Genomic DNA, 16,847 nt, shown 5'->3' on the forward strand with positions numbered 1-16,847 from the left:
ATTTGTATGTCTCCGATACAGGAGGGCATGCAGTCGGGGTACTCACGAAAAGACACTGTACAAAGCAGCGCCCAGTCGGTTATTACTCAGCGCGTCTGGACCCGGTAGCCAGGGCCTCCTCTAGCGGTCTACGAGCGGTTAACACCACACAGCAGTTACTTGAAAAAACGGCGGACATCATCCTTGGAAATGAGACTCACATTTATGCTCCACATGATATTGCGGCTGTTTTGGCTTTACAGCAACCTAAACATCTGTCCACACAGAGACATCTGCGGCTGCAGTGTACGTTGATTTTGCCAGAAAATGTGAAATTACACCAGTGCACCACCATCAACCCGGCCACCCTGCTACCAGCACCTGAGGGAGAGGGGAAAGAGGTTCCACCACATGATTGTCTGGAAGAAAATTACTGCGGAGTCAACTCCACTTATTTTAGTGGGGGGAAGTACCCTTGGATGACCAAGAACTTACGTTATATACGGATGGATCATAGAATCATAGAATCATAGAATGGTAGAGTTGGAAGGGACCTCCTGGGTCATCTGGTCCAACCCCCTGCTCAAAGCAGGATTCACTAGATCATCTCAGACAGATGTCTGTCCAGCCTCTGTTTGAAGACATCCATTGAAGGGGAACTCACCACCTCTCGTGGCAGCCTGTTCCACTCATTAATCACCCTAACTGTCAAAAAGTTTTTTCTAATATCTAATCTGTGTCTCCTCCCATTTAGTTTCATCCCATTGCTTCTAGTCTTTCCTTGTGCAAATGAGAATAAAGATGATCCTTCTACAATGTGACAGCCCTTGACATATTTGTAGACAGCTATTAAGTCTCCTCTCAGTCTTCTTTTTTGCAAGCTAAACATTCCCAAATCCTGCAACCGTTCCTCATAGGACATGGTTTGCAGACCAGTCACCATTCTGGTCGCTCTTCTCTGAACTTGCTCCAGTTTGTCTATGTCTTTTTTAAAATGTGGTGCCCAAAACTGTACACAGTATTCCAGATGAGGTCTGACCAAAGAGGAGTAAAGACCGATAATGACTTCACGTGATCTAGACTGTATGCTTCTGTTAATACATCCCAGAATTGTATTTGCCTTTTTTGCTGCTGCATCACACTGTTGACTCATGTTCAGTCTATGATCTATTAGTATACCTAAGTCTTTTTCACATGTACTGTTGCTTAGCTCTATTCCTCCCATTCTGTATATGCTTTTTTCATTTTTATTGCCCAGATGTAGTACTTTGCATTTTTCCCTGTTAAAAACCATTCTGTTGGTTGCTGCCCACTGCTCCAGTTTATTTAGGTCTTTTTGAATCCTCTCTCTCTTCTCTAGTATTAGCTATCCCTCCTAGCTTTGTGTCATCAGCAAATTTAATCAGTTTACCCTCAATTCCTTCATCTAAATCATTGATAAAGATGTTGAACAATACAGGTCCCAGGACGGAGCCCTGTGGTACCCCACTTGAGACATTCATCCAGCTGGATGTGAAGCCATTTACAACCACCCTTTGAGTCCGATCACTAAGCCAGTTATGAATCCACCTAACAGTTGCCTGGTCCATTGCATACTTGGTCATTTTTTCAATAAGGATGGTGTGAGATACTTTGTCAAATGCTTTGCTGAAGTCAAGATATACTATATCTACAGCATTTCCCTGATCCACCCAGTCAGTGATTCTGTCATAGAAGGAAATTAAGTTAGTCTGACATGACTTGTTAGTTACAAACCCATGCTGACTCTGGTTAATCACTTCATTCTTATCCATGTACTTACATACATGTTGTTTAATAATTTGTTCAAAGATCTTTCCTGGTATAGAAGTCAGACTCACCGGCCTATAGTTCCCTGGGTCCACCTTCTTCCCCTTTTTGAAGATAGGAACAACATTTGCTCTTCTCCAGTCTTCTGGGACTTCTCCTGTTCTCCAAGAATTTTCAAAGATTATGGAGAGTGGTTCTAAAATTTCTTCTACGATCTCCTTCAGTACTCTGGGGTGTAATTCATCTGGACCTGGAGACTTGAACTCATTTATGTTAGCTAAATATTCCCTCACAATCTTTCTGTTTACAGATAACTTGGATTCTTCTATTCCTTTAAAAGGACAGTGAAGATCAGTTGATGTTACATTTTCTTTCTGAGAGAAAACAGATGCAAAATAGGAATTAAAAAGTTTGGCCTTCTCAACATCCTCTCTTACCATTTCTCCATTTTCATCCTGTAAAAATCCTATAGCATCTTTGACTTTTCTTTTACTTTTGACATACCCCCAAAATCCTTTTTTATTGCTTTTGACATCTCTTGCAAGCCTTAATTCATTGTCAGCTTTAGCTAACCTGATACGTGCCCTGCAGGATCTGCAGACTGCATTATAATCTTCTTTAGATATGCCTCCCTCTTTCCATTTAATAAACATTTCTTTCTTTCTTTTTAGCATGTGTTTAAGTTCTGTGTTCATCCATCCTGGTTTCCTTAAAAGCTTCCCATTCTTCCTACTTTTCGGGATTGTTAACGATTGTGCTTTGAGAATCTCATTTTTAAAAATTTCCCATCCTTCCTGGACATTTTTGTCCTTAAGGACATCCAGCCATTGGATCCCTCCTATTCTCTTTCTGAGTCTCTTAAAATCTGCCTTTCTAAAATCTAACCTTGAAGTTTGAGTCTTCACATGTCTTCCTCCTCTAGTTATCCAAAATTCTATAATAGCATGATCGCTGCCTCCTAGGGTCCCAGCCACCTTTACCTCCTCAACCATTTCCTCCCTGTTTATAAGGATTAGATCCAAAGTAGCAGATCCCCTTGTTTTCTCCCCTACCTTTTGGAAGATAAAGTTGTCAGCAAGAGAGGATAAGAATTTGCTTGACCTGTTAGTTTTACTTGAGAGAGATTCCCAACAAATGTCTGGATAGTTGAAATCTCCCATGACCACTACGTCATATTTTTTGGAGAACTTGGTCATTTGATACATAAAGAGTTCATCCATATCTTCAGCTTGCCCAGGTGGCCTGTAGTAAATGCCTACAATGGTGTCCTTTCCGTTGTTCTCTCCTTGTATTCTTACCCAAACAGTTTCCACAGAACTCCCAGTCTCTGAAGCTTCAATCTCTGTGCAGATATACGCTTTTCTAACATACAATGCAACACCTCCTCCTCGTTTATCAAGTCTGTTTCTTGCAAATAAGTTGTATCCTTTTAGCCTTTTATTCCAATCATGTGTATCGTCCCACCAAGTTTCAGTGATTCCAATGACATCATATTTCTTTTCCTGCGTTAGTAGTTCCAATTCTCCTTGTTTGTTGCCCATGCTTTGTGCATTTGTATAAAAACATTTTAGTTTGTGATTGGTTTCTCTTCCTCCCATATTTTTATTATTTAAATTGTTTTGTCTTTGTTCTTCTTTTCCACTTCCAGTAGCAGAGATCTCAATAGTATTTGTCAGCTGTATGGCTTTTTCTGGCCTTTTGCTTCCCTTCCCACATTGTTCTAGTTTAAAGCTCTTCTGATGAGTGTAGCAAGGCGACTTCCAAATACATGTTTTCCAGTCTTCGTAAGGTGCACCCCATCTCTAGCAAGTAGTCCATCGTATAGGTAATTCATTCCGTGATCCAGAAATCCAAATCCTTGTTGACGGCACCATCGACGTAGCCAGTTGTTCACCTGTAGAATCTTATTCCACCTCATTGTTCCATGGCCATCCACTGGGAGGATGGATGAGAAGACCACCTGCGCTCCCAATTCTTTCACTTTCTTGCCTAAGTCTTCAAAGTCACTGCAGATGGTTTCCAGGTCCTTTCTTGCGGTGTCATTTGTCCCCACATGTATTAGCAGGAATGGGTAGTGATCTGTAGGTCTGAAGAGTCTTGATATCCTGTCAGACACATCTTTAATTTTTGCTCCTGGAAGACAGCACATTTCTCTTGAGGTTATGTCTGGTCTGCAGATAGCGGCCTCTGTTCCTCTTAACAGGGAATCCCCCATGACCACCACTCTCCGTTTTTTCTTCACAACATTCTTCTTTCTCCATCCAGGAGGATTCTGAGGGCTTACAAGGTTATTCATTGCTGGCAAAGTCTTATTTTGCTGTATTTCTTCATGGTTCTCCTGCGTGAGAGCCTGGTACTGGTTCCTGAGCAGTATGGGTGCTGACTGCCTCTCGATCCTCCTGCTTCTGTGGGTCACATGCTTCCATTCCTCTGTTTCCTCAGGTGCAGTTCGAATTTCTTCTCTTTCTGAATCATGAAGAGATAATTCTGCTCTGTCTAAGAACTCTTCACCTTCCTTAATGATTTTCAAGGTAGTTAACCTCTCTTCTAGATTTCGCAACTTTTCCTCCAACTTTTCCTCCAACAGGGACACAAGCTTGCATTTCTGGCATGTGAAGTTTGGCTTTTCCACTGGCAAGTCTGTGAACATGTAGCAGGATATGCAGCTCACCAAATGGCTCCTGGACTCTTCCATGTTCTTATTGTTAATGTTCTGAAAACAGTGAAAAAAGCTTAAAAAAAAAGCTTCAAAATGCGCGGTTTACCGATGTCCTCTTTTCAGCTCCAACAGCCAAAATCCAGTGTTCTTTGAGCTCGCGGAGACTCTTCACTTACCCCAAAATGCAGTGGGAATATGCAAATTATCTCCTCAGGACTCCTCCCCTGGTTTATCCAGATATGCTGACACCTCTGGCAGGTTTCATACTGGATATGCTGTCACAACTGAAGATACATTGGTAGAGGCTGCAGCCTTACCTCCCAGTATGTCAGCACAGAGCTTAAAGCTTGGATTGCTGCTTGTCAACAGGCCGAAGGAAAACGTGTGAATATATTTACTGACTCGAGATACGTCTTCGGGATTGCACATGACTTTGGGGAGATCTGGGCAAGGAGAGGCTTTGTCACGACTGCAGGTTCTCCTGTGAAAAATGCTGAAAGCGTCAGACAATTGATGGAAGCGGTACAACTACCAAGACAGTTGGCTGTTGTAAAGGTAAAAGCTCATACCCGACCAGATGCCCCTGAAGCAAGAGGTAATGCACTTGCTGATCTCCATGCTAAGCAAGCAGCTCTTCTTCCAACATCCATGTCCATGGCTGTTAAGCGGCAGCAGACCAAAGAGCTAAATTCCATGCCAACTCAGGATCAACCTGCAGAAGAGCATCAACCGGTCCCTCCAATCACAAAGCTACACTGCACATAGCAAAAAGTCTCTAAAGAAGAACGCCAGTCATGGAAGGAGGCGGGTGCTAAATTGATAGATGGGCTATGGAAAAAGGGACAACTGTATTGTTTGCCTCGACTCCTATATCAGGCCGTTGCAGCCTGGGTCCATGGACTGGTGCATCGAGGGAAAAATCAAGCTTTGCTACTGGTACAGAAACTCTATTGGGCCCCAGGAATTTCCACCGTGTTGAGCGCACAAAACAAAGGTTGCACAATATGCCAAACCTGCAACCCAGGCAGATTACAGAATGTACCGACAAAACACCTTGCTAAAGCAGAGTATCCGTTCCAACGATTGCAAGTTGATCATATCACTCTCCCTAAAGCAGGACGATATGAATACTGCTTAGTAGTAGTGGATATGTTTTCCAGCGGGCCAGAAGCATTAACCGTTCCAAACATGACTGCCAAGACTACTGCCAAGAAGCTGGTCTCTGAAGTTGTTTGCCGGTATGGAGTCCCAGAAATTATCGAAAGTGATCAGGGACCAGCCTTTTCCTCATGCGTATATCAAGAAATACTTACCATGATTGGATCAACAGTGGCGCTGCATACTCCTTACCATCCACAATCAAGCGGCAAGGTGGAGAGATTGAATGGCACACTGAAAAGGCAATTGATCAAAATGATGCAGGAGACTACGGCCCAGTGGCCTGAGCTCCTTCCCATTGCACTATATCACATATGCACCACCCCCATAGGGAAACATAAATTGTCACCCTATGAGATACTATTTGGGTCACAACCAGCTATAGCTCGATTTACCCCACAACAATTATCAGAAGAAACAGATCATGTTGTGCAATATGTGATTCAGCTTGCCAAAGCCTTAACTAACATCCATGCGTTAGTATCATCTTCTATTCCAGATCCAGCTGATGCAGAATGTTATCATACCCTCAAGCCCGGAGATTATGTGTATGTGAAGAGACATGTTCGGAAACCTAGTGATCCAACATGTGGCAATCCGGATATTAGATTTTGTAGCCCCCTGGGACAAATGCCTTCATGGTGTATGTTATCAAATAACACCGTTTTTATCGATTTAGTACATAAATTAGTATTACAGCACTCTGCTTTATGGGATCTGCCATCAGCCACATATTGGGTCTGTGAGAATAATGCGTATAAATGGCTCCCAGTCGGAGTAGGGGGGACTTGTATGTTGGCCCGGCTAACTCCAGCCACTTATCTTATTCCCCATAGTAAAGTAGATATGAGAGCCATCCCTCTTCGTACCATCTATAAATGTGCCAAGGACAACACTCCACGCCCATCAGGAAGACCTCATTTAGTACAAATGAGTATGCCCAATAAGATAGCCAGTACTGTCTTCCTCTACCCTACTGTAACACAAATGTGGGACAAATTAGTGGAAGTCACTGACTACTTACATGACCAGATTTGGAGTGTGTTGGAAGTAATTAATACTACTGTTGCGGTGCAGGATCAACTTATTATAGTAGCTAATCAACATACTTTAGTGCTGGACTATTTGACAGCAGCTCAAGGAGGGATGTGTCAGGTTATAGGCCCAGCCTGTTGTCACTATATTGACCCCGACTCTACCATACGGTTAAAGACTAAAATGGAAGACATTAGGAAACTCAGGGAAGAATATAACAAACATAACGAATTGAACCTTGGTGGTCTGATACATTCTCCTTTTTAAATCCTGCTAATTGGTTTAAAGGGATTGGTGGATGGATTGCTGGAATATTACAAGGAGTGTTGCATATTGCTGCTTGCATCTTGTTAATATATGTTTTACTAAAACTAGTCTTTTATTGTATCCCAATTTGCATGAGGAAAACCTGCCAGTCATTAGAGAGCAAGGAGGACGCTGTCAACCAACATCCAGTGTTACTATACACGGACCTCCCAGATGTAACCAGCATTGAGGACCTGGACAGCAAGGGAATGATGACCTTCACCCGCTTCCCCTGACCAACCTCACGTCTGAAGATCAGAGCTTTATGATTATATCAACGGACAAGGGGGGATGGACATGCCGCAACGGTCTCAATTGGTAACAAGGGCACTAATTGAGTGAAGACCAATGTCCCTCAGGCTCAAAACATGACCCTGGGATAGCACCTCTATTGTTGATAATAACAATTTTTAGTGGGGGAAATGTAAAGGACATATCGATATTCATGCTATAGTTACTTCATTTTGTGCTTGCTTCTAAAATCACGTTATTATTACACCTTGCATAGCATACATTCATTCATTCTTTTCTCCTGCTTCACATGCAGTTTTCTCACAAGAACCTTTTCTCTCAAGAACATTCTATGAAACACCCTGCTCCTGTTATCTAACTAGTCTGAGCAGGGATGTATAACCCTGTAACTTTCCATAATGTGCAGAACTAACGATAATATGACCATATGTGTGTTTCCGTAATAATCGTACTAACATTGGTTTAAGCCTGTAGTATGGCTGTAGGTGATTGGCTATTGATATACTCAAAACAATATATAATGCTAAGTAAAATAAACGGGATTAGAGATTCTCCAAATCCTCCCATACAGAGCTCTGTCTTCGTCTGGTTTCCTGATTGCAATCAACCTTGTAACATAATAATTTGACACTCAGTTGGTCAACCGTGAAGGGTCATTGCTGCCCTCCTTCAACAGTGACCTCGGCCCGTTTACTGACTACTTTTGTGTGATTTTGTATTTTCTCTGACATCCATGTTCTGACCCTGCTACCTGACTATTCTTCTTGCAATCTCACACCACAGAACATTAGGTAACACTGTGGCCCAAGCTTAGGGGGTCTCTGTCTAAGTCCAAATCCATGTAGAGGGGTTAAAGGATGATGAGCAAGGCAAACCCTGGGATCTGGAAAATGGAGTAGATAGCGCTAAGCCTGTTTGTGGTAGCCATCTTTTGAGCTGCCAGGTGACAACGAACAGTGCCCCCAATACATTGCGTCTGCAAACTATTCCAGCAAGATCTGCATTCAAATAGCTAAATGGCGCACCTTCCTTTCTTAACCTGCTATGTGCCCAGACAGTAGTGTACAACCGTATATAGGGGATTGTCAGATTCAAGAGAAGTTGAAATATTATTTGTAAGGTCCATTTGTTTCCTATTATCCTTTGTGAAGAATTCCAAAGTTATCACCACATAAAGTGACACACGTTAGATTTGAAAAATGGGCCCAGATAGGAACACAAAACTGGCTGCAGGAAGAGGTTAAATCAGAGTATTTTGGGCACTAACTACTATAGTAAAAACGGTGAGTAAAGACAATAACACATCTACTGAAATGATCAAACTCAACAGTCTCCATCAGTAAGTAGTGAGTAACTACTGGTGAAACCTCTCTGTGGTAATTGGAGTATGGGGATCGGTGGATCTTGGCAATCTAAACTATTGTTAGGGCCAATATTTTCTGTCAGATGAGTTTCAAGAAGAAATATTAGATGTTCAAAGAGAACTTTTTATAATAGTGCAGAGATGAGGTGTCTTAAATTTAGCTTAGAGATATATCATGGCACAGGTGTAATGTTTTTTTTTGTTTAGTTTATCACAATCTGGTTTGAAGTTAGCTGGTTTTAAAATAAATTGAAAAGTCAGGATAAAGGGAAACTCTATTGTTATTGTAGAGAAATTCACACTTGGCCTCACTGCACATTTAAATGTTGTAGATCATAAATGTGAAGTTTGGCCAGAAAGACTGGACCTGGTCTTGTAGGGACCATATGAGCACATTCAGCAGCACAGAAGGGAGAGAAGGTAGATTCATCCAATAAGATATCAGGGATCTAGGAAGCCAATAGCATCATTACCCTCCGCTTTCTCTTACAGTCCCATCATAATATTTTTCTTTAAGTAATTTTCTAGCTTTGTGGTTTACAGATATGGGCAGGTAACGTCTCCTAATCACAGGGAGTAGGTGGATCCTCCAGGTTGTAAGTTCTATGGAAAAGGGTTTCAATGCCCAAAATCATTTGAACAGTTTTGGGTGGAAGAGAATGTTGTGGTCTACAGGCAAAATGGTGATCACACGATTATGATACGGCTGAACTAAACAACCGATAAAGCAGCCACAGCCGGTGACTGAGAAGAATCTGTGACTTCTCTGTAATTAGTGGTCACTACTCACCTGGGTAATCATATGTAGGAATCTCCTCTTTACACCACTCATCACCCCTCACATATGCCTCTATAGTATTAATATGGGTCAGATCTTCACCCTGAAACAAATATTGTAAAAGTCACAAACAGATGAGAAATCACATCTATGATCAGCTCTAATCCTGCCATCTCCACCGTTCTCATTACACAAATAGGAAACACATAATACTGGTGGATAAAACAAGACTGAACACAAGACCTTCACAGCCGTCTACACATCATAGGGGAGATCTCATGACACCTTCTCTCCATCTACCTGATGATCCTGAGGAACATCGGGGTCTTCTTGTTTGCAGTCCTGTGGAAGAAGAGGATGGGGACATCTGTCTGGTGTTGTCCTCTTATTGGATAGATCTGGAGGAAACACATACAGGGACTGAATTCACTCTTTACATACAGATAATTATAGGCCGTGTGTATTTAGTCCTGTCTATTACCTGGTGATGTGAGGGGCTGGGGAACCTCCATCATGAAGTCCTTGTACAGATCTTTGTGTCCTTCTAAATACTCCCACTCTTCCATGGAGAAATAGACAGTGACATCCTGACACCTTATAGGAACCTGACACATACAATGATACAGTCATCCCCCCGATCCTTTCATTATGTTACTGTATAATATCCCAGTATTCCCAGCAGTGTCACCTCTCCAGTCAGCAGCTCAATCATCTTGTAGGTGAGTTCTAGGATCTTCTGGTCATTGATGTCCTCATGTATCAAGGCTTGAGATGGAGGCACTGTGAATGGGCGCAGGGTTCTTTCCCATCCCTCAGACATATGGACCTGACGGTGCTCACTAGAGGTTTTCTTCACTACTGTGTAATCCTGGTTATGGAGAGACACATTAATAAATCTCACTACAGACATTTCCAGAGTCCTCACCTCTCCAATTCTGTCCATCTGTTATTCCCACAGATAACAATAATGTAATGTGACGTCATCAGAATCTCTCACCTCTCCAGTAAGCCGGAAGAGGATCTCTAGGGTGAGGTGTAATATCCTCTCCGTCATCTTGTCCCTGTCCAAATCCACCTTTGATGATTCCATAAGGAAAATTCTCTTTAATAGATCTTCACTGAGAGGATCCGATATTGTAGGGACCTGAATGAGAAGATGATGAGCCGATGTAACATCATAAAAATCCTGTGTAATAATACAATTACTGGAGATAATAAGGGAAACATATGAGGAGATATATTATTTTACAGTATTTAGTTTTCTTCTTTACATCTAGTAATAAAACCTATATATTTTAGGCCACAGACAACAAGCAGTTCCTTCCTTGGAGTCTGCAGCTGAACACGTTTCTCAAAGACTCAGCTTCCATAAAGCTAATTCTCGTCTCATTTACCAACACTGGAATAGGCATTAGCAATACTGCAGGAGATATTCATTACACGTGACATGAGAAATAACTACTTCATGATGAGGACGACATCTTCATCTTCTACTACGGCTCTAGAAACATATTTGGCTAGAGTGCTTCACTGACTACATCACCACCAGCCGTCTATATGAATGTTTCCCGTCTTCCCTGGACTGTAATCTTCTATCACATTAGATCTCATGTCTGATTCACACACAGAAGTTTGAGGCTTTGACACATGGTAAGGTTTTTAATATTATACAGAGTAGGACTATCCCGAATGGGTTCACCTTGCCATGGTGGGATAGCTTTCATGCTATTTTTGATCAAAAACAGACAGCCGGGGGGAGCCACCTGAAAAATGCTCGAGATTCCCATAGACTTACATTGGGCTCGTTGCTCGGGTCGAGCACCCGAGTATTCCAATGTGCTCAACCCGAGCATCGAGCACCCGAGCATTTTAGTGCTCGCCCTTCACTAGTTCTGAGTTTAAATCCCTGGTGCAGAAAAAATAAACTTTTGTTTTTTAAATGATGATGGCGAGCACACAAACTTCACTGATGCTTGGCTTTGATATCTGACTTTTCTCACACATCAGAATAAGAATCACAATTACTTTTAGACCCCTGAGTATTATCACGGTTAATCTCATAAGCCAAGAAAAACCTGTAGGGACACTGAACTTTTTATTATTAATTATTATTATTACTATTATCCTTTCAAACCAAAACTATGTGACACAGATGCCTTACCATTAAACTGTAGGTTCATTATTTGATTATTTAGGCAGTGATATATAATTATAATAATTACATAGCAAAAGTAAATTGGGAGTTTGCAGTCAGTTCTTGTGTGGATGGAAAGAAAAATTGACAATAAAGAAATGTTATCATTAGACCCCTTTAAGAAATTATGCAAATGAACAGTCACTTGGAAATAGATATGTAGTAAATTAGTGCCTCCCAAATTTACTTTGGCTATGTAATTTACCAAACAAATAGACAGCGTGTCTGAAACTCTTAACACGTCAGGATGACAATCAAAATGTCAGATATTAAAAGTAAAACACCCCTGTAGTTTGTGTGCTAAATAGGGATAATTAAAAAAATAATAATATTTCTATTGGGATTTGAACTGTGACACTTTAGTTTCAGAGGCTGATGCCTTACCATTGAGCTATCCAGGCAAGTGATAGTAACTGGCAGCTTTTCTTGTCTTATGAGATCAACCATGAAACTACTCAGGGTGACTAAAAGTCATTGTGATTCTGATTCTGATGTTTGAAGAAAGTCACACATCAAAATCACACATCATTTGAATTTGTCTGTGCATAAGTCTCAATGAGTTTCAATCAGATTTGCACTGAAAATCATATAACCAAATGGAACTCCTAGGTTTCTTCAACTGAGTTAATAGCTCAGTCGTTAGTGCACTGGTGTCTGGATATAGAATTTTAGGTTCAAGTCCCATCAGTGAACAGTGACTTCTTTTTTATTATTATTACAGTTGTAAAAGTCACTTGTCAGACAGGGTATTTAGCCTCAAACTGACATCATTATGATGTTTGATTTTGATATCTGATCATGTCCTAAAATGGACACTGTACTCCTGTGACTGTGTTAACCCCTCTAGTTGCTGGATGCTTCTGGAGCACAACACTTCCTGTCTCATGTGCTTGTGTTACTGCTAATAGTTGCTGAATGCTTTTAAATCAACAGCACTACTTCTGCATGTCACACTCTGCAACAGCACTACTTCTGCATGTCACAACGGGCATTGCAGAAAATGACCTTGGTGGATGACGTTCAGGCCTTCCTAACGGTGTTTGAAAGGGTCGCTGAGAGGGAGAAACTTGCACCAGAGCAGTGGGCTGAGGTATTGGCGCCATACTTGACGGGAGAGCCCAAGAAGGTGTACTATGATTTAGCTTTGCAGGACGCCAAAGGGTATGGCAAGCTAAAAGCTGAGATTCTCGCACACTTGGGGGTGACAATGACTATCAGGGCGCAGTGGGTTCACCGCTGGGGTAATCACTGGGACAAACCACCTCGCTTCCAAATGTTTGACCTGTTGCACCTGGTCCAGAAGTTGCTGGTACCGGATTCCCCTACACCTGCGCAGATGGTAGAGCGGGTGGTGATGGACCGGTTTGTGCACTCCCTGCCAAGGCCCATACTGACTTGGGTTGCCCAGGGTGATCCCTGGAATGCGGATGACCTGGTTGGACTGGTCGAGAGATACCAGGGGGTTGAAGGTTCCTTGGGAAGGCAGCCCACTCCATACTGGGATTCCCAACAGGGGGCAGAGACTCAAAAGGGGATGGGCCATCCAAGGTCCAAAGGAGCGGGAGAGGTGGTGCCTAAGGTCCCTACAGGTTATGTTGTTTACTGGAGGTGCCACGGCCCAGGCCATATAGCCGCCCATTGTTCGCTGAGCCAATGGACTGCAGCATAGGACGCCATTGTTCATATTATGCTTATCCGACCTGCAGTGTGAAATGTCAACCCAGCGAGGGGCCACAAGCATGTCCTGTGAAGGTGAACGGACAGGAGGTAATGGCACTGCTAGAATCTGGGAGTCTGGTGACCCTTATGATGGCCACCCTTCCCCTTCAAATGATCCCGGGGAAAAAAAGTTGGCGTTCGGTGCATTCATGGTGATGCTAAGGACTACCCCATGGCCAGAGTAGACATTGAAATGGCTCACGGTACTGAGTCCCACGAGGTCGGAGTCGTTCAGGACTTGTTGCACCCTATTACTATAGGCTGGGACTTTTGTTTGTTTTGGGATGTGTGGGGGAAGAGTTCTGGGTTCGCTGGCTCAGATAAGAAACCAGTTAACCCTGAGGAGGTATCACCACACCCAGAATCAGACAGGTTTCCCTTTTGTGTCCTTGTTGGGGATAAGGAGGTAGTGCCCCCCGAGTCTGCCATTCCAGAGTTAGGGGTGACCAGCGAGAATTTTGGGTTTGCCCAACATAGGGACCTAACTCTGAAGGAAGCTTTTAATAATGTTACTGTTATAAATGGGGTTACACAGGAGCCGGGGGCTGACACAAGGTTTCCCCATTTTATGATGAGTGGGGAGTCATTGTACCGGGTCAAGAAAGTAAGGGAGGAGCGAGTGGAGCAGTTAATAGGGCCGGGCCCCTATAGACAGAAGGTGTTGGACATGGCCCATTGACATGTCTTGGGGGGATATCTGGGAGTGGAAAAAACGCAGGAACAGATTGTGCAGAGGTTCTATTGGCCCGGATGTACAGTGCCTACAAGTAGTATTCAACCCCCTGCAGATTTAGCTGGTTTGATAAGATGCAAATAAGTTAGAGCCTTCAAACTGCAAACGAGAGTAGGTTTTATGAACAGAAGCATAAATCTTACAAACCAAAAAGTTATGTTGCTCAGTTGAATTTTATTAAATTTTAAACATAAAAGTGTGGGTCAATTATTATACAACCCCTATGTTTAATATTTTGTGGAATAACCCTTGTTTGCAATTACAGCTAATAATCGTCTTTTATAAGACCTGATCAGGCCGGCACAGGTCTGTGGAGTTATCTTGGCCCACTCCTCCATGCAGATCTTCTCCAAGTTATCTAGGTTCTTTGGGTGTCTCATGTGGACTTTATTCTTGAGCTCCTTCCACAAGTTTTCAATTGGGTTAAGGTCAGGAGACTGACTAGGCCACTCTAACACCTTGACTTTTTCCCTCTTGAACCAGGCCTTGGTTTTCTTGGCTGTGTGCTTTGGGTCGTTGTCTTGTTGGAAGATGAAATTACGACCCATCTTAAGATCCTTGATGGAGGAGCGGAGGTTCTTGGCCAAAATCTCCAGGTAGGCCGTGCTATCCATCTTCCCATGGATGCGGACCAGATGGCCAGGCCCCTTGGCTGAGAAACAGCCCCACAGCATGATGCTGCCACCACCATGCTTGACTGTAGGGATGGTATTCTTGGGGTCATATGCAGTGCCATCCAGTCTCCAAACGTCACGTGTGTGGTTGGCACCAAAGATCTCGATCTTGGTCTCATCAGACCATAGAACCTTGAACCAGTCTGTCTCAGAGTCCTCCAAGTGATCATGAGCAAACTGTAGACGAGCCTTGACATGACGCTTTGAAAGTAAAGGTACCTTACGGGCTCGTCTGGAACGGAGACCATTGCGGTGGAGTACGTTACTTATGGTATTGACTGAAATCAATGTCCCCACTGCCATGAGATCTTCCCGGAGCTCCTTCCTTGTTGTCCTTGGGTTAGCCTTGACTCTTCGGACAAGCCTGGCCTCGGCACGGGAGGACACTTTCAAAGGCTGTCCAGGCCGTGGAAGGCTAACAGTAGTTCCATAAGCCTTCCACTTACGGATGATGCTCCCAACAGTGGAGACAGGTAGGCCCAACTCCTTGGAAAGGGTTTTGTACCCCTTGCCAGCCTTGTGACCCTCCACGATCTTGTCTCTGATGGCCTTGGAATGCTCCTTTGTCTTTCCCATGTTGACCATGTCTGAGTGCTGTTCACAAGTTTGGGGAGGGTCTTAAATAGTCAGAAAAGGCTGGCAAAAGAGATCTTTAATCCACACATGTGAAGCTCATTATTCTTGGTGCCTGAACTACTTCTTAATACTTTAGGGGGACCAAACAGAATTCTTGTGGTTTGAGGGGTTGAATAATAAATGACACTCTGAATTAACTTTTAACGTTTTTAAAAAAAAAAAAAAAAAATTTGCTGCAGTGCATTTCCCACTTCCAGGCTGATCTACAGTACAAATGTCACAATGCCAAGTTAATTCCGCATGTGTCAACCAGCTAAATCTGCAGGGGGTTGAATACAACTTGTAGGCACTGTAAGTATTGCAAGTCTTGCCCTACACGCCAGTTAACCGCCTCCACCTCTCACTTTCAAAGTCCCCTTGTGCCTTTGCCCATTATTGTAGAGCATTCAAGAGAATTGCTATGGAAATTGGTTGGTCCCCTGATTGAATCTGCTCGTGGGCAATATCAATATACACTGCTCAAAAAAATAAACGGAACACTCAAATAACACATCCTAGATCTGAATGAATGAAATATTCTCATTGAATACTTTGTTCTGTACAAAGTTGAATGTGCTGACAACAAAATCACCCAAAAATCATCAATGAAATCAAATTTATTAACCAATGGAGGCCTGTATTTGGAGCCACCCCCAAAATTAAAGTGGAAAAACACACTACAGGCTGCTCCAACTTTGATGTAATGTCCTTAAAACAAGTCAAAATGAGGCTCAGTATTGTGTGCGACATCCACGTGCCTGTATGACCTCCCTACAATGCCTGGGCATGCTCCTGATGAGGTTGCGGATTGTCTCCTGTGGGATCTCTTCCCAGACCCGGACTAAAGCATCCGCCAACTCCTGGACAGTCTGTGGAAATTTGATTTCCATTGATGATTTTTGTGTGATTTTGTTGTCAGCACATTCAATTTTGTACAGAACAAAGTATTCAATGAGAATATTTCATTCATTCAGATCTAGGATGTGTTATTTGAGTGTTCCCTTTATTTCTTTGAGCAGTGTGTATTGGTTATCCTGGACTATGCCACACGCTTTCCTGAAGCGATTCCACTGAGAGCCTCCATCGCAAAGAGTATAGCCTGCGAGTTAGTCCACATTTTTTCCCCAAACAGGCTTACCAAAGGGAGATACTCACCGACCAGGGAACTCCCTTTATGAGTAAGGTGATGAGGGAGTTATGCAAAGTCCTGCAATTCTCCCAGGTGAGGACTTCAGTATACCATCCTAAGACAGATGGCCTTGTCGAAAGGTTTAACAAGACTCTGAAGAGTATGCTGAGGAAGGCCATAGAAAGGGCAGCAGAGACTGGGATTGTCTCCTACCGTATCTCTTGTTCTCCATCTAAGAGGTTCCACAGGTCTCTACAGGGTTCTCGCCATTCGAACTCCTGTATGGCTGACATCCGCGGGGTCTCCTGGATGTTGCAAAGGAAACCTAGGAAGCGGAGGTCTCATCCCACAGGAGTGTCATCGCGCACGTCGCTCTGATGCAGGAGAGGATTGCGAAGGTGATGCCCATTCTGAAAGAACATCTCCTCCAGGCACAAGAAGCTCATGCCAGAGTCTACAACCGGT

General features: G+C 43.0%; 1 protein-coding gene across 1 annotated transcript in view; it reads right to left on the reverse strand.

Annotated features, from left to right (window-relative positions):
- The window catches only part of LOC141182909 (uncharacterized), a 66,635-nt gene that overhangs the window by 14,244 nt on the left and 35,544 nt on the right, over positions 1-16,847 (reverse strand). Inside the window, exons 2-6 of the mRNA XM_073661019.1 lie at positions 10,316-10,462; positions 10,007-10,186; positions 9,800-9,923; positions 9,619-9,716; positions 9,331-9,421 (exon numbers count right to left, since the gene is read on the reverse strand). Coding sequence (XP_073517120.1) covers positions 9,331-9,421; positions 9,619-9,716; positions 9,800-9,923; positions 10,007-10,186; positions 10,316-10,462 — 640 coding nt within the window. The remainder of the gene's footprint in view (positions 1-9,330; positions 9,422-9,618; positions 9,717-9,799; positions 9,924-10,006; positions 10,187-10,315; positions 10,463-16,847) is intronic.

The sequence above is a fragment of the Phyllobates terribilis genome, unplaced genomic scaffold (assembly GCF_046119375.1).
Source record: "Phyllobates terribilis strain yellow unplaced genomic scaffold, ASM4611937v1 Scaffold_36__1_contigs__length_13169755, whole genome shotgun sequence".
Classification (NCBI taxonomy): Eukaryota; Metazoa; Chordata; class Amphibia; order Anura; family Dendrobatidae; genus Phyllobates; species Phyllobates terribilis.